Source organism: Kryptolebias marmoratus, linkage group LG23 (assembly GCF_001649575.2).
Source record: "Kryptolebias marmoratus isolate JLee-2015 linkage group LG23, ASM164957v2, whole genome shotgun sequence".
In the NCBI taxonomy this organism is placed as follows: Eukaryota; Metazoa; Chordata; class Actinopteri; order Cyprinodontiformes; family Rivulidae; genus Kryptolebias; species Kryptolebias marmoratus.
In genome coordinates, this window is record NC_051452.1 from 13,805,804 (window position 1) to 13,833,273 (window position 27,470).

The window sequence follows — 27,470 nt, forward strand, 5'->3', positions numbered from 1 at the left end:
TCGGGGCCATCTCCTTTATCCTCTTCCCAAGAAAATTCTTTAGCCTTTATGACCATTATTGCAAGGAGGATAATTCTTCTTAAATGGAAATCACCACAACCTCCTTCTTTTATACATTGGTTGAGGGATACTGTTTATTTTCTTAGGCTTGAGAAGATTAGGATGTCACTACGGGGTTCTTCTGACAAATTTGCAGGAATCTGGCAACCATTACTACGATTGGTTGATCAAATTAATTTTCACTCTGTCCCAGTCTAATTCTTTGGGTATGTACTTATCTGCTCATCCTGCGTCCTTTCTCTTGGTTCTTCCCTTTCTTATTGCTATATATTTACTTTCCTGAGTGCAAACGGGTTTTTTTTTTTAGGTATGTCAGAATACTTCTTAATTTTATTTAGTTCAAATTCTGGAAGTGATTGGAAGTTGTTTTGTTCTGCTGTATTTGTTTTTTTTTTTTCTGTTTGGTGTTTGTTTTTGTTCTTTTCGTTTAACTTAAGGGAATTGTATGGCTTGTTTTATATGTATCGCATTGCAATTGTATGGCTATGCAATTCTTGTTAAAAACCAAATAAATAAAGTTTGCAAAAAAAAAAAAATGGCCACCACATCAAGACAACCTTATCCAACACAAATATGGCTATTCCTCAAAACCTGCAGCCTCAGGATTACAAGACCTTGGCATTGACCACCAAGCTACTAATAAGGTTCTGGAAATATACTCTCCTGTGGAACCACAAACACTTCATTTCCTTCCTGTAGGCAAGCTTGCTCAAAACTTCCTGTGCTTTTCAAAATTAAACCAGTTTCACTTACCTCTGCTTCTGTGTGGAGTTTCTCAGCCCAGTGGCCCGAACCCTTTACAAGACTTGTATTAAATATGACATTTCCTTACTTCTTGTGCTAAATTTATGTCATTGTTCTAAACCCTATTTTCCTTTAAACAAAAACACAGGCAGAAAAACTGAAGAGGTGAAAATACCAGCCACACAAGTTCACTTGTGAAAATTTACCATTTCTCTGGTAGTGATTGGATCCATTGGTCACACATCAAATCATAAATGCCTCACTCAAAGAATGTGCCTCGACTTTTCAGCAGTGTGATGTTGGTAGTCATTACTATTCATGTTGCATTTAAAGGCTGACCTTCATTTAGGCTAAAGCCATGACCTGAATTTGACTGAATTTGTGAAGACATATTGACTAAATGCATATGGTTATTGGGAGTATGAATAGAATTCCACGTCTTGCTAAACCTACTGCAGGAGCTGCTGTCTGTCTGTACTTCACCTGACTCCTTTGAAGTCGAATGGCTCAGGAACTGCTCCGAGGGATTTTGCAGGAGTCGGTGCAGCTACAGCAGGTGTTTAAATGAGCGAGGCTCACTAGTTCAGAATCACATGGCACATAACATGGCACGTATTAGAGGATAGAGGTTGTCTACTTCAGCTGGATGTACTAGACAGCACACTGCCCCCCCACCCTTACAACACCGTTGTCTTCTCATTAGCCTCACCAGCTTTCCCTACTCTTCCAAATCACGTTGCCTTTTGTCGTTAGTTTTCTTTTTTCGTCCTTTTTGTTTTCATTGTGGTTCTCTGTGTTGTGACAGCTCTCTGTGCTGTTTAAGTGTGTCTGCAGGATGCTTGTTATCCTGATTGTCTCGGAGGTGAGTGGCAGGCAGGTTTGTGCCAATCACACCTGGGACCAGAGCTCCTGACATCTACAAAGGCCTCCATTTCAGCCAGCAGGAAGAAACTCTCTCTCTGCCCTCTGCAGCACATGTGCTCCTGGTATTTTCCTTATTGCTATTTTGTTTTCATCGGTTTTGTCCATTTTGACACCTGCAGCTTAAAAGAAAATGCAAATCGTACATTAAAATGTGCAGCTTGATTGGTAACACTGTGCTATGACTAGCAAACAAAATTTGCAAAACAATCTGAGAAATTTCCCCACAGAGAACAATGGGATATTGGCATAACAGGTAAGAAAACCGAGCCCTCTTTGGAGCTCTATAACATGGACATAATTCTCAGTAGACACATCATTCAAAGTTTTAGCAGGTCACAGAAAGTTGGACTTTATATGACTGAACCAGCACTCTGATATCTTTTGTTTTTTACATAATCACTTTTTAAAGTTTATGATTTTTTGGAGTTCCTTTTCAATTGACAGTTGATAATGTCACATTAACTAGTTAAAGCAGCTAAAATGTTCAAATCCTCTGCAAAAAACTCCTTACTCCCACAATTTTTTAATACATGTACAAATTATACATCAAAACATAGGCATTTTTGTTGTTGTTTCACCAAGTGTGTCTCTGACTGCTATAGAACTTTTTTTTATAAATCCCTCTAAGGTGCTGAGTGTGCTCACCCAATCTTCGATTGCTTTCAATTTTATTTTAGCTGGAAAATTGAAAGTTAAGGGTCTATTTAACTCGTCATATATCCTAGATAAAACACTGTAGAAACATTAAAATTCACACCAGCAAGCATCAAAGTCTTCTGATGGTCATGTTATAAGAATTTTTAAGATAAAGCTTATAGTTTTCACATAGCGACTACTTGTTTGCTTACTTTTCAGTCTGTTTCTGTCTGTATCTCTTAAGTTTGCTATCAGGAAATGAGAGACACAGGTATATAGCGATTGTGGTGACCATAGTGAACCAGTGGGAGCAGCTTTAACATCTAACGTATTTTTTTTCTTAGTTCTCTCTCTTGAGTACTGTTAATACATCAAAATAGTGGCATATTTTTCTTAGCTCAGAACTATTGTTGGAATTCTGGACAGCAGCTTCTTTAAAACCTTTCAAAATTTTCTTCAGAAATGTTCTAGCCGCAGATGAAATACCCTTCAAAGCAGTTCTTCGAAAACACACGACTCACTGTTTGGCTGCTTCTATTTAAATGACAAGATTCCTTTATCAGCAAACTCTGTATGCATGAATGAATGGGCATATGAGAGCACACACAGCGTGTTTACACATACAGTTCAGCTGCATGCACACTCCTTCTAACAGCTCACACGGCTCCTCGCTGTGAAAGCTGCCTTATGTGTTTGCTGGCATGGCACACGAGTGGTTGCATTCAAACATGACTCACAGGACTGAGTTACAGAAAACAAATCACTTTTTCAGACTGAGGCAAACAGTCTTCTGACCCTCTCCAAGTCACTGCATTAACCCACAGGTCTTAGTAGTCATTCCAAACAAGAAGAAAAAAGCTGCAAAAATCCATCTGAAGCTTCAGTTTTTTGTTTGCTTCATTGCAACTTGTAAGTTACAGCAGCAGACTCGGAAATATCTATTAAACACTGTTCAGTAGAAATCACACAGTGCACATTGGTGTGTTCGACATGATAGATATACAAATTGTAATCTATAAAGTTGTATTTGTCTTAGTCTTAAAAAATGTCTACCTGGCAGGGTAGTCTCAACCACAACTCAGTCTGTTTTTCAAAAAGTGCATTCCACTCACTGAGTTAGAGATGAATCTTTGCCTTCAAGGAGTTTAAGTATCTGTGAGTCTTGTTCAGGAGTGATTGACAAGATGAAGCAGGAGATGGACTAACGGATCAAGGCCTCATTTGCAGTAAAAAGGGTGTTGCTCCAAACAGTCGTTGTGAAGAAGGAGCTGAGCCAAAAGGCCAAGTTCTTGATTTACTGGTCCGTCTGCAACCCCAATTCCAAAAAGGTTGTTACATTGTGTAAAATGTAAGTAAAAACAAAATGCAATGATTTGCAAACCCATATTTTATTCACAATGGACTATAGTCACATATTAAGCATATAAACTAAGAAACTAAGAAAAAAACATAAGACAATTTCAATTGGATGGCAGCAACACATCTTAAAAAATTGGGAAGGACAACAAAAGGCTGTAAAAATAAGTGGTACAAATAAAGAGCTTGTCTTGTTCACGAATGAGGGAAAAATGGAGCGGGAGATCGACAGGTGGATTGGTGCAGCATCTGCAGTGAAGCAGGCGCTGAGATAGGGTGAGAAGCTCGGTTATCCGGGAGGGACTCAGAGTAGAGCCGCTGCTCCTCCACGTCGAGAGGGGCCTGTTGAGGTGGCTCGGGCATCTGGTGAGGATGCCTCCTGGACGCCTCCCTGGTGAGGTCTTCCGGGCACGTCCCACCGGGAGGAGGCCCAGGGGAAGACCCAGGACAAGCTGGAGGGACTATGTTTCTCGGCTGGCCTGGGAACACCTTGGGATTCCCCCGGAGGAGCTGGCCCAAGTGGCTGGGGAGAGGGAAGTCTGGGTCTCCCTGCTTAGGCTGCTACCCCCGCGACCCGACCCCAGATAAGCGGAAGACAATGGATGGATGGATGGAATAAAGAGCTGGAGGAGCTTTTTGTAAATCATTAACTGTAATTAATTGGCCGGAGATCAGTAAGAGGTATGTGTATAAAAAGAACATTTTATAGGCTGAATCTCTCAGAAGTAAAGATGGGCAGAGGTTTACGAGTCTGCAAAAATGTTATTTTTAATTTTTAATTTAAAAATATTGGAACAATGTCAGAATAATGGTCCTTAATGCATACCTGCCAGCTCACCCGATTTGGGCGGGATAGTCCTGATTTTCAGCCCCCCTGACCCGCATCCCGCCTTAGGTGCCGGGGGATAGCCAAATATCCCGATTTTGACAGCTGTCAAACTTTTTTGTTTTTGTTAACACCAATATCTCCACTAGGCGGCAGCACATTGCCTGGGCTGAGTGCCTCATGAATATTAATGAGCAAGCAGCCAGTCAGTCTGGCTTGGCTCAATAATGCGCCTGCGCCACCACTGATTTTCAGCTGAGTGAGCAGAGTGAATAGAAAACTTTTTGAAAAGTGAAACTATCGTGGTTTTTGCCATGGAAGAGTGATTTTGTTAGGATCAAACAGAAAGTAAGTGCACACAGAAAAGAAATATGAAACTTAGCATGCATACAGTATGGACATTTGGTGATATATTGAGGTGTTTTTTATGCAAAAATTGTACGAGTGTTGGGGTGATGGGGACTTTGTTTCACCACAACATGACTAAATAAATAAAGCCTGCTTTTTTTTGTAAAATTCTTAGTCTTGGTGCTATGTGTTTATCTGTATAGCTGTGTTTGACCATGAGCTGTTATTTTTGAGTCCATTTTAAGAAGAAATAAACTATAGTACAAAGTAAATGTGTTGGTGAAGTTGTTATCAGTCTATTTTTCTTATACACATCTTACACAATAGGTTGATAGTTTACAGCATGATTTTAAAATCTTACTTCAGTACATAGTACTAGTTGTATATAGTGGGGTGTTCAATTTTTCATGGCATAAAAGTGACCCACAAGCAACTCTCTTTTTTTAAAATTCTAGCTCCAAAATGCAGGAAATAGCACTTTTCAACTGCTGTTTTAAAAAATTTTCCCGTGGGGGCATGCCCCCGGACCCCCCTAGCTACGCTTCACTCCGTTGGCGCTCGCTCTCACGCACACCTATCCCTCTTTTCAATTTTTAAATGTTGGCAGGTATGCTTAATGGACAATTGGGAAAACTCAAAATTGATGGGAAAACTCCCATTATCTACAGTTCATAATATCATCAAAAGATTTCAAAAGTCTAGAGAATGTCATAGTCTGCACTTTTGGTGTCAGTTTTGGGTTTTCTGTTCTCCCTTGCCCCTGCTGCCTTGCTCCTTTCCTGCACCTGTTTTTAATCCAGCCAATCACTCATTATTTAATCACCCCTCCTTCATTCACTGGTGTCAGTTTCTTGCGTTGTGTTGCTCATGCTGGGTATTCACATTCAAATCTTCTAAACTGCCTGCTGCCGTTTGGTCCTGCTCTATTTACCTTGTCAGAAGAAACTGACCAACCATGGACCAGGCAGCAGAATTTTCGCTGGCAGACCTCTCTCGGGAGGTTTTCTTCTGACTCCACATCGTAGTACGCAAGTACTGCCATGTGGAGACGTCCTGCTAGAGGCAGCTCGCCATTCCGGGATGGAGAAGTCCTTGGGGATGGGAGAGATCCTCGGAGGAGCCAGGAGGGACTTCGCCCTGGGTTTCACGCCCTCCTGGGCTCTGGCAAAACCTCCGGCATCTCCTGCGCAGCCGGCATAACCTGCCATGTCTCCAGTGCCACCAGTCCTGCTCTACTTACCTTGACAGAGAAATCTTTGTGACTGAAACTCAAAATTGGATGGCCATGATTTTCGGCCCTCAGAGGGCACTGCATTAAAAAAAGGTCATCACTGCATGGACTCAGGAACACTTGCACACATCACTGTCTGTAAACACAGTTCACTGTACTAATGCTGCTGAAAGCTCTATCAGGCTAAGAAGCCAGATGTGAACACCGTCCAGAAACACAGTGTCTTCTCTGGACCAAAGCTGATTTAAAATGGACTGAGGCACAGAGGTTTTGAAGTCAGATAAATCAAAATTTGACATTCTTTTTGGAAACCATGAATGCCATGTCCTCTGTACTAAAAAGGAGGTGGATCATTCAGCTTGCTATCAGCACACAGTTCAAACCCAGCCTCTCTGATGGTTTGGGGGTGCATACCATCAGCCTAAAACATAGAGTTAGGAGCGCCGTCATTTGGGGGAACTTGAGAGTTGAACTGCTGCTCCTTTACATCAAACGGAGTCAGCTAGGGGTGGTTCAGGCATCTGATTAGGATACCTTCTGGGAGACTTCCTCTGCAGGTGTTCCAGGCGTGTTCCACTGGGAGGAGACCCCTGGGTAGACCCATAACTTGAAGGACAGACTATATATCTTCTCTGGCCTAAGAATCTCTTGGAACAAGCTAGAAAGTCTCACTAGGGAGAGGGATGACTGAATCTGTTCCCGTTTTGACCCGACCTAAGCAAAAGTGTGGAAAAAAATGAATGCTTGGATAAAGAACCTGTAAGTTTAACCCTTTGGCACAGCACTTTAATCAAAAGATTTCATGATTTTATTCAGAGTTTGGATATTGTTCTAGAATGGTTCAGATTGTATGTTTCTGACAGGAGTGTCAGAGTTTATGTAAACCAGATTATGCAGCTTATACTAATGACCTAATATATGGGGTACCTCAGGGTTCTGTTTTGGGGACAGTTCTATTTTTGTACATTGTTTGTACATTCAGCAACATCTGTTACCACATTAATGCAGATAACAGCCAGCTGTTCTGTTTCATTAAGGACTCAGAGTTTCAAAAATAGTCAGATTTACTAGAATGCCTGCCAGACATTAAGAATTGTTAAAAAAAGAACTAACTTCAATTAAACCCAGACAGGATGTCTGATCATCTTAAATCAAGTAGAGAAGAGAACCAAGTAATTAAAAGTATCTTAAAGGAATGCACAATATCACTTATCTGGCTAAAGTAATACATTTGTAAAGAACTAATACAACTAGAAGATGTTGGGTGTATTTTGTATTTGCTAAGTTTTACATTGAGTCTAAAATTGCAGACCCATAAAGTTGCCTAATTAGGTAAGTAATTAGTGTAATTCTGAGCTGAAAGAAGGGACTGTGAAAAAACAAAAAAACAAAACAAAAAAAAAAACATGTTTGTGAGGAATTAAAGCCATTTTGCTCAAAAAGGGTCAGAACACCAAGTCACAGGAATACCTAATTAGCTTGTAAAAAACAGTTTCATAATGTCTTTAATGTCCTCAGTGGCTCAGTGGGAGCTTTAACAAGCTTGAGAAAATAACAAATTTACAAAAAAGCCCTCACAGATGCCCTTTTACATGAAAATGTATGAAAACAGAAGTGTTGTTAATAACAAAACTTTATTTGTTGCGTCATTTGTCAGGCTGCATTTGGGACCTTAAATGTCCAAAATGTGAACATCCATCTGTAGAGGTAATAGCTGTTATCTTTCCATGTCCTTTAGCTGACATACAGTTCCATGTTACCAGCAACTGAAGAAAAGTGATGCTTTTCTTCTCAGTCATCTTTCTGTTTTCTTGCACAAAACTAAAGGTCCACCATAATCTCCATTTGGGTTTTTCTGATTGAAAATCCCATTTCCTTCAGCTGATTTCCTACAGTTTTACCTTCAGTATTCTGTCTCAACACTCTGACTTATGAAGGCTGCAGAAATACCAGGGAAAACAAAAAAAGTAAACAAAAGAACTGATACAAGAAACTGCAGTGTCCTGATCATCATCATCATCATCATCATTGGTTAGTCACACAGGACACATTGACATTACAATGTAATAGTTATGAAATTTTTTTCATGTAAAAATTATGAAATCCAGTATAAGTTTTAATTTTATACGTGAAGCATTTAATTTTACAAATAGAAGGACTGTTTTTACTTACATAAAAAGCAGGTTCTAAATTTTACAAAAAGACTGAAAGATATTTTTTATTTATACATGACTTACAAACAGTTTTAAACCCCTTATGAGAATATTAAATGCTGTGCTGATCTAATCTGAAACTGTTGCGGAAAACATGAAATTCAGAAGACTAAAAATGTAATTTGTGAAAAAAATAAAATAAGATTCAAGGCTTTTGGTGCAGCAACCATTTGGTCAATAATTACGCAACCTTTTTGCCACAGAAATCTGACCAAATTTCAGTTTTCAATAACCAAAAAGTCCTGTTTACAGAACCTTGACCGTCTGATACTCATGGGGTTGCTTCACTCATGAGGTCAGTCATGACAGAACATTGATTTTCCAGCTAGGACTCCTCTGCGCCCACCTTCACCACCAACCAAGTATAAGAAAAAGGGTGCACTTTACTTTAAAATGGTTATGATCGGCATGGTTACTGTCAAAAAATCAAATCATGGCTAACAGAAAGTTCAACATCACATCTAACTGCCTCTGCTAAGAAGCTTATGTTTTCAGTAGTGTTGGTTGATTTGTCCATCCATCTGTTAGCAAAATTACTTAAAGGCTAATAAACAGATTTTGATTAAATCTTAAGGAAATGTTGGGAGTTGTCATAACAACCAAATGATTAAATTTTGGTGGTGGTCACAAGGTCAAAGGTCAAGGTCACAGGGGATCCTGTGCTCTAACTCTGCAACTATGTAAGGTAGGAATGTTAAACTGCACAGCTAGACACCTCATGGGTCAAAAATTACCCCAATTAATTTCAAAGTCACAGAGGACCCCTCTGTTACCTCTGTCAAGGTGTAGGTTATGTTTGCAGTGGTGGTGTGTTTGTTTGTTAATTTTTTTTGTGTGTTTTGCAATGTAATTTAAAAACTAATGTACAGACTTCTATGACATTTTTAAGGAATTTTGGGGTTATCACAAAAAACAATGGATTAAATTTTGGTGGTGATCTGGATCTAACTATTTTTTAATGACACTATGGCCTTGGAGGTGGTTTGCGCTCTTTGATTACTTTTAGTTATATTGTCAAAACAAGAACCAAATAACAGACCCCTCTGTTCAACTGACCATTTGGTTTGGTGTCATGTTTTTTTTAACCACACAATCATGTTTTTTCTTGACCAAATACAGTAAAATAACAGATGTTGTGTTAAAGTCCAGTCTTTTTTACCCTGACCTTTTTCTTATGTAATCTTAGTTTCTTTTTATTGCAACTTTATGACTGGATGGCCTCATTGGCATCTTTTATACTTGCTGCTCTGTTATCACTGTTATAATGTGCTGCTGGTCCAGAATACAGACATTTTTTAATTAAATGGTAAAAACTCAAGATAAAAGACACTTGACCAAAAAAATCGGATTTTTTATCATCTATTACAATAATATCTGAAGTATCTGATCAAGGCTAGGCACATAGCCACAGAGGTTGTATCTGGCTGTAGATTTGAGACTGCCTCCACCTCTGGTATGAATAAGTAGATGGGTGAGTGAATTACTGCCTGCGTGAGGGGCTTAGTTAATTATGAGAGGTAATTGTTGTATTGAAAGACAGCTATTGCAAAGAGACACTGATTTGCACAAAAAAAAGATCTAATAAGATTAATTTACATGATGCAGCCCATTTACTTTTATCTACAATGTATTACTGGTTTACAATTACTGAAATGATTTAAATATGCTCCCTGCTATGTTTCAACAACAACATAGGTACAACATTTCAATATATATACTGAAATATTGTAAAGACAAAAAATCTACAGCTATGATCTACATGAATTAAAAAAAGAAATAAAAAAAATTCAGATTCCATAAACTTTTAAATAACGACTTTCATCACCTATTTTATAAGTAATTTTCTTCCATTAGGCATCATGTGATTGACTGTGAGCAGTACAAAACAATATAACAATAATGCACTCAGTTTCAGCATTATGAACTCAAAGTTTTAAAAGACAAAACTTTGTCGGAAATAAACCCAGGTTTCTTGTCAAATATGATGGATTACTCTATAGCCCATTATCAGGAGAGAGATTTTATGTGCCATGCAGGTATGAGGTAAATTCAAAGCTGAATCTATTTGTGCAGCCATATCAGTTATGGGGAAAAAACAGGAAATGAGTGCATATGGCTGCTGAATGAGGCTTTCGACTTTCTTTCTCCTCCAACAGTGTTGGTTGACAGTTATGATTTGAACACATTGTGTTCACAAGTGTACCACTAGAGTTTGGCTATTTAAATCTTACTCTAATTTAAAATGTATATTAAAATGTATATATATATGCATTTAAACTGTAAAACTAATTAAAGTTTAAGCAGTAGGAGTAAAAAACAGCAGAATGGTGAGCTTAATGAAAGAGGTGATATAAATTGGGGGCTTGTCCGGGATACCTCATTCACTTTTACAGGTTCTGACATTGATAAGGAAATTAAACTTTTAAAAATTCTCCCAAAACAACTTCTGTAATTGCACTGCGAGCCCACTGATATATGTACAAAAATGTTTGACAGAGACTCACTTGGGCTATCTTAGAAAATGTGATGTGAAGGACAGGATTTTAATTGACCCAAATTCAATTAAAAAATCTTTTGAACACATGCATATGAAAAAAGTGACAATACGTCCACTTTCTTTTTAAAGACATTAGCTGAAGAACTGGCTCTATCTCGGCACCAGTTGTTTCAACTCTCAATTGACACACAAACTGCGAACCGCTCCAGCGAAAGCTGTAGATCACGGCCTGATGAAGCCAATAGGACCACATCATCTGCAAAAAGCAGGTCACCAAAATGGATCCCCTCGACACCTTGGCTGTGCCTAGAAATTCTGTCCATAAACAATATGAACAGAATCGGTGACAAAGGGCAACCTTGGCGGAGTCCAACTCTCACCGGAAACGAGTCCGATGGACCAAGCTCTGACACCGGTTGTACAGGAACCTAACAGCCCGTATCAATGGGCCTGGTACCCCATACTCCCGGAGCCCCCCCCACAGGATTCTCTGAGGGACACGGTCAAATGCCTTCTCCAAGTCAACAAAACACATGTAGACTGATTGGGCGAACTCCCATGCACCCTCAAGGACCCTGCTGAGGGTGTAGAGCTGGTCCAGTGTTCCACGACCAGGACGAAAACCACACTGCTCTTCCTGAATCCGAGGTTCGACTATCTGACGGACCCTCCTCTCCAGAACCCCCGAATAGAATAGGGAGGCTTAAGAGTGTGATCCCTCTGTAGTTGGAACACACTCTCCGGTTTAGGCCTGTCCTGCTTACCAAAAATGTTTTTAAAGCACTAGAGAGACACATGATAAAAGCACTCAGTGCTGATAGAGCCACAACTAGACAGATATCAGTTTGCCAACACAAGTGATACCATATCAACATTATTGCACATCACCATAAAGCACTTTAAAAAGCCAAGTACAGATGCTCAATTGCTCTTTGTTGACTTTAGTTCTTCTTTTAATTCAATTGAGTCACACATTCCCATGGAAGTTATTACAGATGTATGTAAACCCCTTTTTAATCAGATGGTACAAAAAAGCCCTCACAGATGCCCTTTTACATGACAGGCCACAGCAAATTAAGTTAATTCTACATTTCCAGACACAGCGGTCAGCAGTACGGTTGGCCCCAGGGGTGATTCCGACCAATATTGTTATTTACTTTGTATACAAATGATTGTGTTAGTTCTGTGCCAAATCAGCATGTTGTAAAGTTTTTGAATGATACTATCATTCTCAGCTTGCTCACCAAGAATTTCAACAGTTCTACCCACAGAGCTGCTGTGGACAAGTTTGTGGACTGGTGCGACAACCATAAACTTCACATAAACACTAGTAAGACAGCTGAGATGCTGCTGAATCCCAGATCAGCTGATGACCAGAGTCCCATGTCCATACACAATAAAACCATCCAACAGGTGACCTTGGTGTTCATATTGATAGTGCCTTGAGCTGGCAGACACAAGTTGCGACCATCTGTGCCAGAATCCATCAGTGCTTTTTACGTAGACTCCATTTATTCTGTTTGCAAAAACAAAAGGCTAATTTTCTTCAGAACAACAATAGAGTACATCCTTCGGTCTGGTAACAACAGCTGGTTAACAGTCAAATCCAAAATTCAGATTCACCATCTAATAAAAACAGCAGGCAGGTTCATGGGTCACAGTCGTTTTGACTCCCAGGAGCTTTTTAACCAGGCAGTCATGTCATTTCACAGGCGAACAACATTCGAACTGACAGCTGTCATGTCTTACATACAAAATATATACTGCTGAACTCAGGGAGGAGGCACAGGATTCCCCTGTGTAAAGATACAGGTACGAACCTTCATTTGTCCCTCTATTTATTCAGGTTATCAATGAACAAATCAAATATTAGTATTAAGTCTCTTATATGGCTAATTTTGCAGCTTTTTTGTTTTGGAAATGTAGCATTTTCACACATTGATTTTATTATTTATTACTGTCAGGTTTTTATTGTTACAATTTTATTTGTCCTATTGTTCTCTGTGGTTTCATTGTCTTGAATGTTTTTATTGTCTGTGCAGCAGTGCTTCTTTAAACCAAGCAAAATTTCTCCCAAGGGAGACAAATAAAGAAGCTTACACCTGGAACCATAAACTTGTTCACTATATGATAGTTAACTTCAGTAGCTGCATCCCTTTCTAACAAAAGTATGGGCTACAATTATTGTTGGAAGGACTATTTAAAAAAACATAGAAAAAAGATCTTTATTTGGATCACAAGGCTCTCATCCTCTGTCTTATTTTTCTTGTATGTAGGTGAACAACTCAGATGGTTACACAACTATGTATCTGATTGTTGGAAGGTCATTCCAGCTGACATCTTCCTCTCTTTGTCTCTCTCAGCCAGATTTTTCCTTTGTGTCTGAATTGTTTGCAATGAGCATTCCCTTAAACAACCAAAAAGATGTATGAAAACAATTTATTTTATCTTCAAACCTCTATCGACTGTTCTCATTATAACTAAACTGAGGCACGGCGTGATCTGCCCACATCAATATTTCAGGCACTCAAAGGCAAACGCGGCCACAAAAGAGACATGGTCTAGAAACAGATTGGGACAGAAAAAAGGGAAAGTAAGAAGAAGAAAAAAGCAAATAGATAGACAGCTGCATTGCGTTTGGAATAAAAAATGGGAAGCAAACAACAGAAAAAGAGTCTGGTTTTTAATAGTGATTTGAGTTTTTCCCACCAAAGCCAGCTGGGATTGAATGGATTAACTGCAGCCCAAACAGGCAGACACTGTGACAGCAAAAAGCTAAGCAGCAGACATCAGCAAAACAGACTGGTGGAGGAAATGAAGCCACAAAAAATAAGGACACAGTGACAAAAAGTAAACAAAGCAGGTTAAATGACTTGCATATAGAGGCAACACAGGCTGCTATAGGAATATTTTCTTATTAGAACTCCCCTGTGTCTTGAAATTTGAGCAAAGAGCACATTAGTGCATATTGCTTCTCCGGTCATTGCAGCGTCTGCCTCATTTACTTCTCTGGCAGTTTTGACACATTCAGCTTGGCTGATGTGTTTTTGTCCAGTCCCCTGCTGGTTTTGCACGATACATGATGCAACATTTAGTCAAGAGTCTTCCTTTGGCTGCATTTGTGGTTCTGTCCTGTCAACATTCCCCTCTCCTGAGCCTGATAAATGTGCACCATATTATTTAGCTTTCATTATTTTAAACCTTGTGGCTGCACTGAGCCAAATAAAAATCTGGAATTGAGATTTTAAGAGCACTTTGAACAGTGACAGGAGTTGTTTAAATGAAGCCAGCTCATTCAATTTAATGCATGCATCATTAGCCAACTGAATTCACCAACTCAGTGTTCCCTAAAGCTTTCTGTTTTCTGTCTGCTGTCCTGTTCAACATGTTTTTCAGTGTCTGCAAACCAATCATTTAAGTAATGGAAGATGAAGAATATAATTTCTCTGAATTACATGGTCAAGCAAACTTATTACCGTAGCTTGTTAGCTTATTTCGGTTGGTCACAGTCTATTGATAGATGTAATCGTTCCATTGATTTTAGTGTCTCATGTGCAACTATTTGTCAGGGTTTCCAAAAACTATACAACCTAAACATCACTGGGGTATGGAACAGCTTTTTGTCTCAACTGAACTGGGCATTTTCATGCCTATCACATGCATAAAAATGTATTTTTTACAGACATGTTTATTGGAAAATTACTCTTTTTTTGTTTGTTTCCATGGTTCCATTGCCTAGAAGAAAATGTTGGAAGAACTGAATTAAGTTTCTCCAAAAAGGGTTCCATCATAGAATCATGTGATCTGTGTTTATTTATCATGTTGTTCAGAAACCTTCCTTTGTGAGTTTAATGTAATGTTGTGTTATACCTGTTAAAAATGAGAAACTTTCTCCTAAAATAATCTGAATAGTTGCTTTATGCTTGGCAAAAAGGCTGTACAAATTGTCAGAGGAACAATTAAAATAAAAACAAAATGTGAGCCAGGTATGTTGTACTATCAATTGAATGAATTTGCAAGGTCCACAGATTGGTTTTGTTAGGGACCTGGTGGAGAGTTGAGAAGTCGATTAAACATAACTATTTCCAGGACAAAGTTTCTGCCACAGCCTTGAGTTCCCAGCCATCCACTCTCCAGTCTATCAATCTCATGAGGGCCCCTGTGTAGGGCCTGCCCTCCTTAAGCCTGGATAACTTGTCTCTCGGTCCCCCATTCAACAATGGATTGCCTTTTCCATGTGGGTCATCCTGTTGCCTAAATCAGACTCCAATCTGGATCTGGCTACCCACCACATGTGCCTCTATGTCTCTGACTGCCTTCATCCTAAAGTGTGAGGTTTTGGCATCTTCCTCTTAGGGCTGGATGATGTTTGACAATAAGTTACACTTGGAAGTTTGGCATGAGGTGTCAGATTACTTTAGTCTATAGCCCTGAAGTAAACTGCATGTGCAGAAGATGAGATGTCATATGCAGTATGTTTTGTTTACCGTAAAAAATATGGATACTACATATGTTAGCATGTGTGTATCAATTCGGATGTTGTGTAATCAGAGTCAAATAAATTATTATTTGACATGCTTGTTTCGTCCAGTCTTTACATTTGATCTCGCCACTTCCCTGCTCCAGCGCAGAATTGCACTTCTGGAACAGGAATGATGTACTGAAAGTAGAAACAAACTCAAGTATCGATCCCATCACGCTAATATTAATATAATCCAACACACCGACCTTGGTATCATATGTTGGTGTAGATTCTCTGACGTCCAGAACATGGCAAATTTAAAGAAAAGGAAAAAACAAACAATGTAGCAACTGGACTTCTATTAGTTGAAGATGTGTGGAGTTTTGAGCTTTAAACTGCATGATATTGGTATTGATAATATCAATACTTGGATCAATCCACATAACCTGACTTCAGTGACGTAAAAGTTGGATGAATCGCAACATAACTGTTTAGACCTAGGTCGCTTTGCAAAACATCAGATGTTTTCAAATTAGTACCACATATGAAACTGACCTTGATTGGATTTGAAATAGTTGGATTAGTCATGTTCAGGCAGTCATAAAAAAATCAGATATGGGTTGCATTTGGGCAAAAAAAAAAAAAAAAGGATTTGGGCCACCTCTCCCTGTAGTGGGAATGAAGCCAAATGGCCATCCAGCATGACTGAATAAGCAGTCTTGACAATGTCATCGCGTGTGCTCTAGAGGGCCTAATGTTGTGTCTCATTTACTTTAAAAATGAGAACTCAGTTATGGGAAAGACACCTGACTTACTGTCACTGTATTCCAGTAGTAAGTTGGTAAACCAATAGGATTTGAAAATTGCGGCCAGTAACCAGGCTAACTATTATCAGCCACACAAGCAACATGTTAACTGATTGAGATAGTATAGTACTATTTTGACTGATTTAATGAACTACAAACCTCAGTTGTAACAATGAGCTGTAGTTCTCATGATTCATCACTTTTCATCTTTTCTGTTTGGCATTTTTGCAATGTTTAAGACTTTTGTCCAATCATTTTGGACTTTAATTTGAATAATTTCAGCACTTGAAAGTTGTGATATTTTAGCTGATAGATGTAGAGAATAAGAATCAGGATCACTTTATTAGCCAAATATGTTTGCACATACATGGGATTAGATTAACAGATTAGATTAGATTAAATTATTAGAGTATTTAACATATACAAATACTTCAGGTATAGAGGTAGAACTTGAAAAATAACATCTTGTATTTATTCAGAGTTCTGCTGGGAAAACATATGCTCAGTAATTGTGTCATGAACAAAATGGCTGATTCCTATAAGTGCTTCAGTACTTTGATTTTCCACAATCCGTGAGTGAAAATGCTTGAGTAGGCAAAATATACTTATGGTAATTATGTAAAATCACCACCACCAACACAGAAATGACACATGCACACACAACAGAAGTAAACAGAACTGTACGAAAAAGCAAAATTACCTTTGGGCTAATGAGACTATCATTAGTACATACTGGACTGCTGACAAAAAAAAGCCCTTTAAGTTCGCATCAAAAACCTAATCCAATTTCAAACAATAATTCAAGTGCACCACTTTCAGCACTAAAAGTGCCTTGCTCAGGGACACTCTGGGATGGAAGCTATCAAAGGGAAGGCAAGGTATTTAGTTAGCCTCACTGGGTCCATTTGCAAATGACAAATTTGATTCAGGTCTTGTTTGGAGCTAATAAATGAAAGCTTGACTGACAGACATCTAGAGGCTTTGAATTTTAATGCTTGACTGCTAAAACTCCCCATGTGTACTGACTACTGAAAACTTTCAGAAATATAAACAGGTCATAATGCAGGCTGGAAGTTTTCAACATTTTCAGATGATAGTATGCACAAATTAAAATTAGACATTTATGAATATGTTTCCATCAGAAATAGATTATGTTAATGTTTGTTACATACAAAAATACATAATTTATAAAAGAAAATGGTGACTAACACAACCTATAAAGGATATCCAAGGATATATGAGTCATGTGACTGTATTGAAACATTAAATCAAATGGATAATAGAGATGGTAGTATGGACACAATGCTGGTCTTATGTTAGTAGTTAGTATCCTTAGACCTAGATATAACTAGTGATTTGAGCACAAATAAGTCATGTAGCTGTTGTGTTCCCTCCTTTGGTAAGTTGTCCCACATCTTTTAAAACTGGCTTTTGAGATCCAATAAATTAGGTCTGAATTGATGTCCGAGCTGATTCCACACATGTTCGATGAGAAAAAGGTTGAGGAACCTGGTCAATCATGGGAGGACCTTAACATGATGCATGGCAGGACAGTTGTTGTCTTGTTGAAGACTGTACCAGGGTGCTGTCTCAGGTGGGATTAAACATGCAGACACAAGATGTCACTGGGGTAGTAATGTGCAATTAGGGTTCCCTGAATTACGACCAGCCTTCAAGCCATACCCTATGGCTCCCCACAACATGAGGCAAGGAGTAACGCTGGTTGATATCTCCAAAACACTGGCAGATTAGTTTGCACTCACTGGTGCCAGCATATGCACAGACAATGATCATACTTGGTAATGCACAACAAGAATTTATCACTCACAATGATGCAATGCCAATCATGCCTTTTTATTACGACACCTCTTCAAATACTCTGATGTGGTGGTAATGGGAGCCTATACATAGGATGGTGAATATGTAGTCTGGATGATGTCAGCTGTGAAGACATGGAGTAAAGAGTCCAATACCTATGCCTGCATGGCAGTTGTAGGGATCTGTAATATTTGGCGCACAATATAGTCCTGTCTTAGTGCGGTCTGTCTTGGTCAACAGGAAGCTGTAACAACATGTGTGGATGCCCTCACATGCCCACTGGTTCCAACATCAAGCCACTTTGACATCTGTACACTCCACATACCAGTCAGTTACATGACACAACCACTCTGCCTTATGCAAACCCTCAATGTGACCCCTATCAAACATTGTCAAGTCCTGGAAACGCTGTTTAATACATCTTCAAAGTGTCCTCTGTGTCTGGTAATGTAACTTTGAGGTGCCCAGTAACAATTTTTTATTCTGTATCCTGGGCTCCTCTCCTGTAATTATCAGTGCTCTTAACTCAGACCTGAAACACATTTGCTCCAGACTAAATTGAGAAGGAGAAAAAAAAAGAAAAGAAAAAACATTTAGTGTCAGTGACTGTACAGCTCTAATGTGGGCCCTGATGGAGCTAATCATTATTGAAACATGAATATAATTTGCTAATCAGAGTGCTGACCTACCTCACCTACTAAAATATGAACTCGTTTTTCACGTTGATTTTTTTACCCTCCCACCTTCCCCACTTATTCGCTCTGAATGCCTATCACTCCCTATCTATCTTCATCTTCATTACCATCTGCCTGCCCCTCTTTCAGAAGTCTACTTCCACAATATGCTCCTATGCTCGCTGAATATAAATCACATTTCAGTCTCTTTCATCAGGCTCCCCTTCCCTCTAAATGTCCATAGAGCAATACCAACATCACCAGGGACAACTATTTTTACATGACGACTCTAAAGTGACTAGTCCTCCGGCTCCGTTTTCAGCTTCTCCAAATATAAACCAAACCACAGAACTGACATCAGCTGGCATTCTGCGTGCCTAGGTCATATTCAGGGGATTTAAGTCTATAATTATGTGAGAGTGTAATCCAAGCTCATGCAGGAGAACAAACTAGCTATTATTGTATATTGAACTGAATTTGACCCAAGCCTAAAGCAAGACAGTCTTCATTTTATCAGGGATGTGGTAAACTGATAATTACCTGCCCTCATCATCTATACAAATCCCTTCCAAATCCTTTGTGAATTTTTCACTACCTTCCTGGATAATAAATACAGCCAAAAGCTGGCTCCTGTTTTGCAGTGAACCTGCTGTTCAGTACCCCCCAATGCTCTTTTACACTCATTAACGAGCTGCTGTAATGTCAGCTACACATAGGTATTCTCAACTATCAGATAATTACTTTGATACCGAGAATTCAGCTAAATGCCACAGTCAGTTACAGAAGCTATCCTGCAATTTTGGAAGAATGAGGGAAGCTGTTTGGGTCTATGGGGAAATTCAAACCCCGACTCCTTATTGGTTTGTGCACAGCACCTTTGAAAAGCGGCTAGATTTATCATGGGCTAATTTCATCTAGATTTACTTCCAAGGAAATAAATGTCTCAATCAAGCTTATTGTCTACAGTCATGTCCCATAAAGATGAACATAATGTGCCCATCATCCATCTTCTAGGCACAAAATAAAATTCAAACTTGAGCTAATATTTCTGCTAACTAAAATGCTATACCTTCACAGTTTTTTCAAATCTGGTTTCTGTCAACAGTTTAACACATCAATGATATGTTTTACAATGTACTTACTAGCTTGAGATTATTTAACTTCTCCATACCTTTTGGCCCTGGTACCTAATTTCCAGGAACATTTATTTCTACCCTCATTAGATGCCCTTCCACAAAAGGTCTGAGGCTCAAAATTAAATCCCCTGACACATGTTGCTTCTTCTCAGTCCTGTGCTGCTGAAGTGCTGAGGCTGATCAGGAAGCAGCTTAAAAGTAATAAAACAAGACTACAACCTCTGGAACACACACAGCTAAAATGTGGCTTTAGGGCCAGAAACAATTCCTGGACCATGCAAATCCAGCACCCTATGTTCTTTAACAAAGCAAACAACACTGAAAAAAAAAAACATAAACAAAAGCTTCTGTTGATGGGGAGTATGTATTTGTGTATTAGGTATTTTGTGCTTTGGAATTCTGTAAAACATCTTGACATCGGTGACTTAAAACATCTTTGATGCAAGTAACAAAAACTGAAAGTGGAAGTGTTTGTCAGTGCAACTGATTGCAAATCTGTTCTAGTTACATATTTCACTGAGTTTGGAGTGATGTTACTTATGTTTTAGATTGTAGTCACTGTCAATCAATTGGAGATTTTTCATGATTGACTGGGTTTTAAATATTTATTGTGAGTATAATTATTGAGATAATATCAATGTAAAAGCTAGAAATTCTCAACCATTTAGAAATGTTGAGTAGCCCTACCACAAAGTCCACTTTGAAAGTTAAGAGCAGCCCAAACCTCCCTGCTGGACCTTGGGTACTCTGTTTTTGCCCTAGTGTCAGTTGTCCAAATGGGAAAACAACAAAAAATGCAAAAGGAATATGGCAAACTGTTTGCGTATATATTCAATATCCATGATATCAAGTGTCTTTTTCGCCCTCTAGCTTGTGACTACATTGTACTAGTTGCACATTTAGTTACTCTGGTTTAACGTTTCAGTGCACTAGTTCAACAAACACTGTTACTACTAAAACATTTTTTGCCAACTACTGGCACTGTTGCCCAACAGAAGTCATACTAATCAGCCATTTTGCCACACTAGTAGACCAAAAGTCCCAACTAGTAGGCTATTTAATGCACAAGTGTACCCCTAGCCCAAATAAGTCAACAACTGTATCGTACAAGTGAGCATCAAAAACCCCTGCATGTTAACTAGTAAATACAAATTATACCTACTAGTCAAACATGCACACTAGGGAAATCTAAAATTTAGATACACGATTAGTGAACTCTAAAATGCTCACTAGTTGACGAGTTGACGCCTTTTTGTCTTCACTAGCTAACTAGTGCACCTAAAAAAATGTCAAGTATTAGACTAGTGTGCCTAAAATGTTGACTAACTAACAAGGCCAATTGTAGTCACACTAGTTGACTTGTTTGAAAGTTTTAGGCTCAACCAAAATGCTCACTGCTTCACTAGTTGAAGCTTTTTTGGCCTTAGTAGTTAACTAGTGTGCTTACAAATTATCAATAGATGACTAGTGCACCTAAAATGTTGACTAGTCAAGTAGCTGCACTAAATTTAGTTAAAATCATTGACTCGTGTGACTAAATTTGGCCTTACTACCAAACTAGTAATACCCAAAATGTTCATTAGTTGACTAGTTGAAGCTCTGTTGGCTTTACTAGTTAACTAGTGCAACTTAAACTGTACAGTTGTCGATTAGCTTGTATTTTAAAGCCAAATAGTATTTCTGTGCATTTGGCAACTGGTTGCAGCTCCTATTTTCATATTTTCACAGCTCTATTTAAAGATATTACCAACAGGATTTTTATTGAGACCTATTTCAGTACAGCTTCTCCTTCTTTTTGCTTCAGCATTGACGAGCAGCAAAGAATGGAGGTGGCATGATCATGCCCTCACATTGACATAGCACTGTAATAAATGATTGATACAGTATACGCCTTGACATATTTGGTTGATTGTTGAACATATATGCTTAAATGAGGTTGCTGGTGTCAAACTGCGCTAGAGACAAAGAGAGAAAAAACACGAGTTACACAGAAATCCGTATGGAAAAAAAGCCTAAAGAAGTGCATTCATTACCCGGCTATGGTAATAGATTAACTTATGATGGAGTGAATACATGCTACTCAATGGATATGGTAAGCAGGAGCCTGTTGTAAATATAACAGCAATACAGAACAGATTTTTACATATGTTTCTATCCGTAAACAAAACAAGCTGCCAGACAGGGAAATGAGTTTGAGTCAAATGAAGCTGGAAGTTTCAGAGCCGTGTTGCTCTGCCAAACCACATAACAGTGCAGCTTTTTCTCATTTCCAAGGAGGCATGCTACAAGTCATCATTACACACTAAACTAGCAACGCTGCCAGCTCCATTAAAACATTTGAATGTGTGAAACCGAGGCGACAGGGAAGAGTTAATGGAATCTTTACGAGCTCAATGGACTTTAATGAGGACGCCGGTGTCCTCATTGAGTCTGGATCAATTTCTCCCAGACACATTGTGGCTTTTAGTTTATTTAACATTAATTGACTTCATTTAGATATGGTGCTTCATATTGATCAGCCTCCCTTTTTTAAATTTTGAGCAAATGACCCCCATTTAGCCAAAAGGCAGTCTGATTTTTCATCTTCCAGCTTGTCATTTAACACTTTAAAGTGAGATCATTGAATATGACAGATTTACGAAACACTTCTGCTTAAAAGCTAAAGAAAGGTGACTTTTAAAAGCAGTCCAATCGTACAAAAAGCCCAAAGCATTGCTTCATTTACAGCCTCTTAGATCAGATATTGGCTTTTGAAAAACAGGCAGAGTGTTAAGAGCATTATCGTGAAAGCTCCATAGAGGAGATATTTACGCCTCATGGAGCTCTTCAGTCCAATCAAAAGCACAGGAGTGAGATGGTGAAAGTGATGATTCATTTTATGAAAATAAGCCGAGGGAACATTCCAGACCTCGTGTGCGTCTGTCTGAATTTATGTAGACGCCTCAGTCAGTCAGAAACCTGAGAACATGAGTCCTGCACCTAAAAAAAGGCCCCGCCTCGATCTTAAACCATGCATGTTATCCTGTTACCCAGGTGGGACTGGATTTATCTCCTAGTGTGAAATCCTTTTAGACCCTTTTATGCTGTGTTTAAGATTTGTCAAACATGCCAGCAGAAGACGCCTCAGCAATTATGCAAATTATGGAATTAGACACAAAAAATGGCCATTTTAAGACTTCCTCTGGCATAAGAATAGTAAATAAATAACCCTAATTACCACTGGTGATTAGTATATACTGTGATAAATTTCTGATTAGAGCATTTTCTTTGCACAGGAACCATTTAACATAATCTTTTTTTTAGTAGTCCAAAAGATGTTACACTGCCACCCATTGGATAACTGTGGCCATCACAATCAATATAATGATAGGGCTTTAAGAGGAAGAAGTAATAATAATGTAACAGTGAGTTTTTGTATTTTAATCATCTGCCACAGAAATATAGCTCTCTTTATTAGTTTGCATTGAGTATACTCATTTTTCTCTGAGTTGACGTGCTTCAAAAGATGCACATTCTTTCCTGTGTCATGACCAGAAGGTCGGACAGATGCTGTAAACACAAGCCAGAGTCCCTCGGGGAGCAGTTGGCTTCACAGCGCTGAAGAAAAGCACGGTTAACAATTGCGCCTCTTCACAATAAGGATTGTTGGAACCTCACATTGTTTCCTCCCACTCCTCACGCTGAGGATTTAGGCCACAGCTGAGCAACCACCTGGGAACTTATCAGCCATTGTTATGGCTGAAACATTCTGTGGCATTTCTCCGTTTAAAGAAACCAAATGAGGCACAGGCTGAAAAACACTGAGCATCATCAAATGATAGGCTCAGCAGTACAAGAGAGCAGGGGACAAGGTCGGGTTTTATACCCAGTAGGCTGCAGAGTACTGGTCTACTCTCTCTGGGAGTTTGGGAACATTGCCCGAATCCTCTACTGACGCTGACTACAAACTTTTTTTTTTTTTTTTACAAGGAAAGACATAAATCATTCATGATACAAACGCCAGGATACAGCATGTGTTGTAATGTCGCCTTATGACACGCTGACATTTTGGACAGCTTGTTACTTTTTATAAGAGTAAAATGAAATATTTATGTATCTCTTGTGGGTCATAAAGCAAAAATGGTAAAGGAGGATAGAGTGTGATGATGAACACATTAAAGTCCACAGGGGTAGAAGATCAGAGTGGGATTTTCTATGATGACGCATGTCCTACATCTAGATTTCTAATGTCCACTTGGCTCTTTATTCCACAAGAGTGGCAGTTCTTGTGAACATCTGTGGCTCAGGAGGGAGAGTAATTCATGTGTTAATCAGACGGTTGGCTTACCCAAACCACATGTACAAATGTCCTTGAGCAAGGCACTGAAACCCAACTTTCCCTCAATCTATAAAGTGATGTGTGTAATAGTTGTGTAAAAACACTCTGAGTTGTCAATAAGATAAGAAGATTGCTAATAAATGTTGTCTATTTACTATTATGGTTAAATCTTCCCCTGCAAAATGGGACATCCCTTGAACAAGTCTAAATGATCAATTATCTCCAATTTTTTTAAATGTAAAAACAGGCAAGGCATATATTACCCTAAGTTCCACCATGACATTAGGCTGTGCACCATTACTTAGCTTGCCACAGATGTTAGCAAATTCTGCCATTTTTTAAAGAATAAGGAAGATCACAGGATCAAAGATAATACAGCAAATAAGATAAAAATGTGAAGGTAGGGCTAAGTGGTAGTCACAAGGGTTTTGTCTATCAGCAATAAACACAGAGCATTTTAAGATTTCCCCTCTGTCAAGAAAAACTAACTGAGTTGTTTAGTTCATGCAGGAGACTATGACCCATAAACATGTTTGAATGGAGAAGTCAAGTGGTCATGGAAACGTCATTTGAAGGTCATTTATAAAGGTAATTTATAAACTTGACAGTAGTGTAGTAGAATGTATTATAGTCCAAACAAATTAACTTATGAAGAATAACTTATGATTTAAAGAATTAACCCATTTCAAGATGGCTGCCACATCAAAGCAATATTAGCAAACACAAAAGTGGCTAGAATTCAGCTGAGAGTCATTCTCCACATATACTCTGAGCAGTAATGGGTCGCACAATATTTGAGTTAATAATTTTGCTTTTCACTATTGGAATCAACTCTGATTTTAGGAAAATGTTTCATGAACCACTAGATGGATTTTAATTAAACTTTCAAAATGTAGTCATTGGGTTTACATCTACAACTGGTTAACTTTTGTACTTAATGCAATTCAAGATGGCAGCCACAGCTAATCAACCTTAGCCCACACAAAAATGGTGGGGAATTTTACAGGTACTGAGCTAAAATTTGGTGTGTAGTAGCTGACAGTCATTCACAATGCATACGCCAAGCGCTAACAGATTATGTTAGATCATGCAAGATATAGCAATATTGCATGCTATACTGTATAATGTTTTTTCTGGGTTAACCAAAATATCTACAAATCATCATTTTTCAGCACAAGATGATAGTATAAAATTCCGGCGGAGTAGAGCGAGCTCCCATTGGATGCTTCTATGAGCCAATAGAGTGTGTTTGTTCGTGAATGACACATATAGTGGGCAAAGTAGGCAGGTGATGAAGGCCGAAGGACTTCATCAAAGTAAAATAAAATTAAGAACACCGCAGCAATTAGCAAACAAAAACCAGGTGTGACAATAAAAGTGAAAAAAGAAACAGGACCTACGAAATCAAACAGGAAGTGAGATAAAAGAATAGTAAACTAGGAGTTGAGTTACATGCTAGTTTGTGCTTGTCTTTAGCTTTACTTTAGTGTTGTTTAGCCTTCTAAAAGAGACCTTTATTTATTTGCTTTTTTTAACAAAATAAATTTGAAACCAACCCAATGATAGCTCATCTTTCGTTTATGAGAAAGCTGATTAAATGTTACAAGTAGTAAGACAAAGGTTTGTTGTACAGGTAGGTAGAAATCACCAATACACCCAAGATAAAACCAAAACTGAGCTCTCATTGTCTAAGATTGTTAGGGGTCACACTGCTGCAGCCAAAACACATTTCTGATAAGAAATGGCAGATGATCACCTTAAAGGCTGGACTGAAGAGTAAAACCAAGCATCAAAGTGTACTTTTATTTCATCCTGGCTATGTGCCTCCTTTACCATAACGAAACCTTTACATTTTAGGAGCCAGATGTTCACGCCAAAAAGCCACGTCTTCACCAAGTATCTGCTCTGACACAGAAGCTTCCAGTAGCAGCTGACACAGCAATTACAGGTTTATTTTTAAAATCCTGCTTAACTGTAAAGCCACCCAAAAATAGGCCTTAAATAACAGGGTGTCGAATGTCCGCAGCGCTGTGCATCTTTGCCTCCAGTTGGCACTGCTTCAGTTGCTGCTTACAACTACATTGCCCATAATTCATTTGGCTCTTGTGGAACGCAATGGCTTTCATGTTCTGAGTTCTCAGACCTGGGAAGATTTAAACTGATTTGATTTGAAGTTCTAACCACAGAAGGAGCAAAAAGTAGGTCATACAGGCCTTTTTTTATCTCTCCATGAGACTTGGTCATTTTTTTTTATGTGTATAATGAAATGCTTCACTTCCAGCAGACTTAGATTTTCCTCTCAGAGTAGCCAGCTGGGATGGAAAAATAAAACAGAAGAGAGAAGGCCACTCTGCTTTGCACAAATGAGACGTGTTCTGTAAATTAACAAAATGGTAAAAAAAACAAAGTTGCTAGATAAATGAGCATTATCTAAGCAATTGAAGTGATATTTTGTTATGGGCTGTAGTGACAGGTAGCATAAACCACTATGGACTTGACAGAATCTTTACAAGAAGATGAAACCAACTGGATTTCACACAAAATGAACAATTTTCACTCTAAAACTAGATTTGTATTGTGGTAAGCATAACTACCATCATAGCCTTAATTTTTTTTAAGGTTTTAGAACCTTTTCACTGTACTCATATACATGTTGTGTAAAAAGTGCTAATATTATGCTCAATTTACTTAGAGAAAAGTGTAATTTCATATCAAAAAACAAAAAGAGAGAGAAAGAATTTCACATTAAAGCTCAAGGACAGAAGTGCAGTACTTACTGTACTTGTCGCAGCAGGCTTCTCAAACATCCTCTTCAGGTTATCAAGCTGGATGTCGAACCTCTCGATGCTCTTAGCCGCCTGCAGGTCTTCTCTGAGCACCGGATCGTCTGATGTCACTACCTGCGTCCTGGAGGGACCACAGGAAACGTAGCCCGAGGTCGCCTCTCCATTTCCTGATTGAATTTCCATTGTTGTAGAGAGAGAAACTGTATACCCCCCCCACTTTTCCCTTCAGACTTGTGCTCAAAGGGACACCGGTTGTGTGAGGTGAATCAGGACGAGAGGAAGATGTTGCTCCAGTCCGTCTGAGGATCTCTGGGATTTTCCTGAGCGTTCTGAAGGAAAGAGGAGGAGAGAGGAAAAAAGTTCACAAGCTTTTTTCTCTCTCCTCTGCCCTGTAATTACTCATACGCAAAGAGGCGTATGTAAACTCACATGTGGGCTTAGAAAAGCAAATTGAGATACAAATTGCGAGCCAGAGGAGTGACGACAGTGGAGAAAGGAGAAATGCAGGGTGGCAGCATGAAAGTAAAGAAGGGTAAAGGAGAAAGAAGTTAACTCAAATGCTCTTTGTCCTTCGAGAGCTTTCATTTTTAGTTCCATACAAAACAAGTAGGTACTTGCACTTAATTTCCATTTTA

The 27,470-nt window shown here is 38.8% G+C and overlaps 1 protein-coding gene and 1 long non-coding RNA gene across 3 annotated transcripts in view; one reads left to right on the forward strand and one right to left on the reverse strand.

Moving 5' to 3' along the window:
• The window catches only part of LOC108245704, a 541,596-nt gene extending 536,299 nt beyond the window's left edge, over nucleotides 1-5,297 (forward strand). Inside the window, exon 3 of the long non-coding RNA XR_001808999.3 lies at nucleotides 5,044-5,297. This is a non-coding gene — a long non-coding RNA (uncharacterized LOC108245704). The remainder of the gene's footprint in view (nucleotides 1-5,043) is intronic.
• Nucleotides 1-27,075, reverse strand: part of xirp2a (xin actin binding repeat containing 2a) — an 84,660-nt gene extending 57,585 nt beyond the window's left edge. For both annotated transcript variants that reach the window (XM_017432796.3, XM_017432795.3), the window contains exon 1: nucleotides 26,827-27,075. In XM_017432796.3, coding sequence (XP_017288285.1) covers nucleotides 26,827-27,018 — 192 coding nt within the window. In that variant the 5' untranslated portion in view covers nucleotides 27,019-27,075. The remainder of the gene's footprint in view (nucleotides 1-26,826) is intronic.
• Nucleotides 27,076-27,470: the final 395 nt, after the last annotated feature.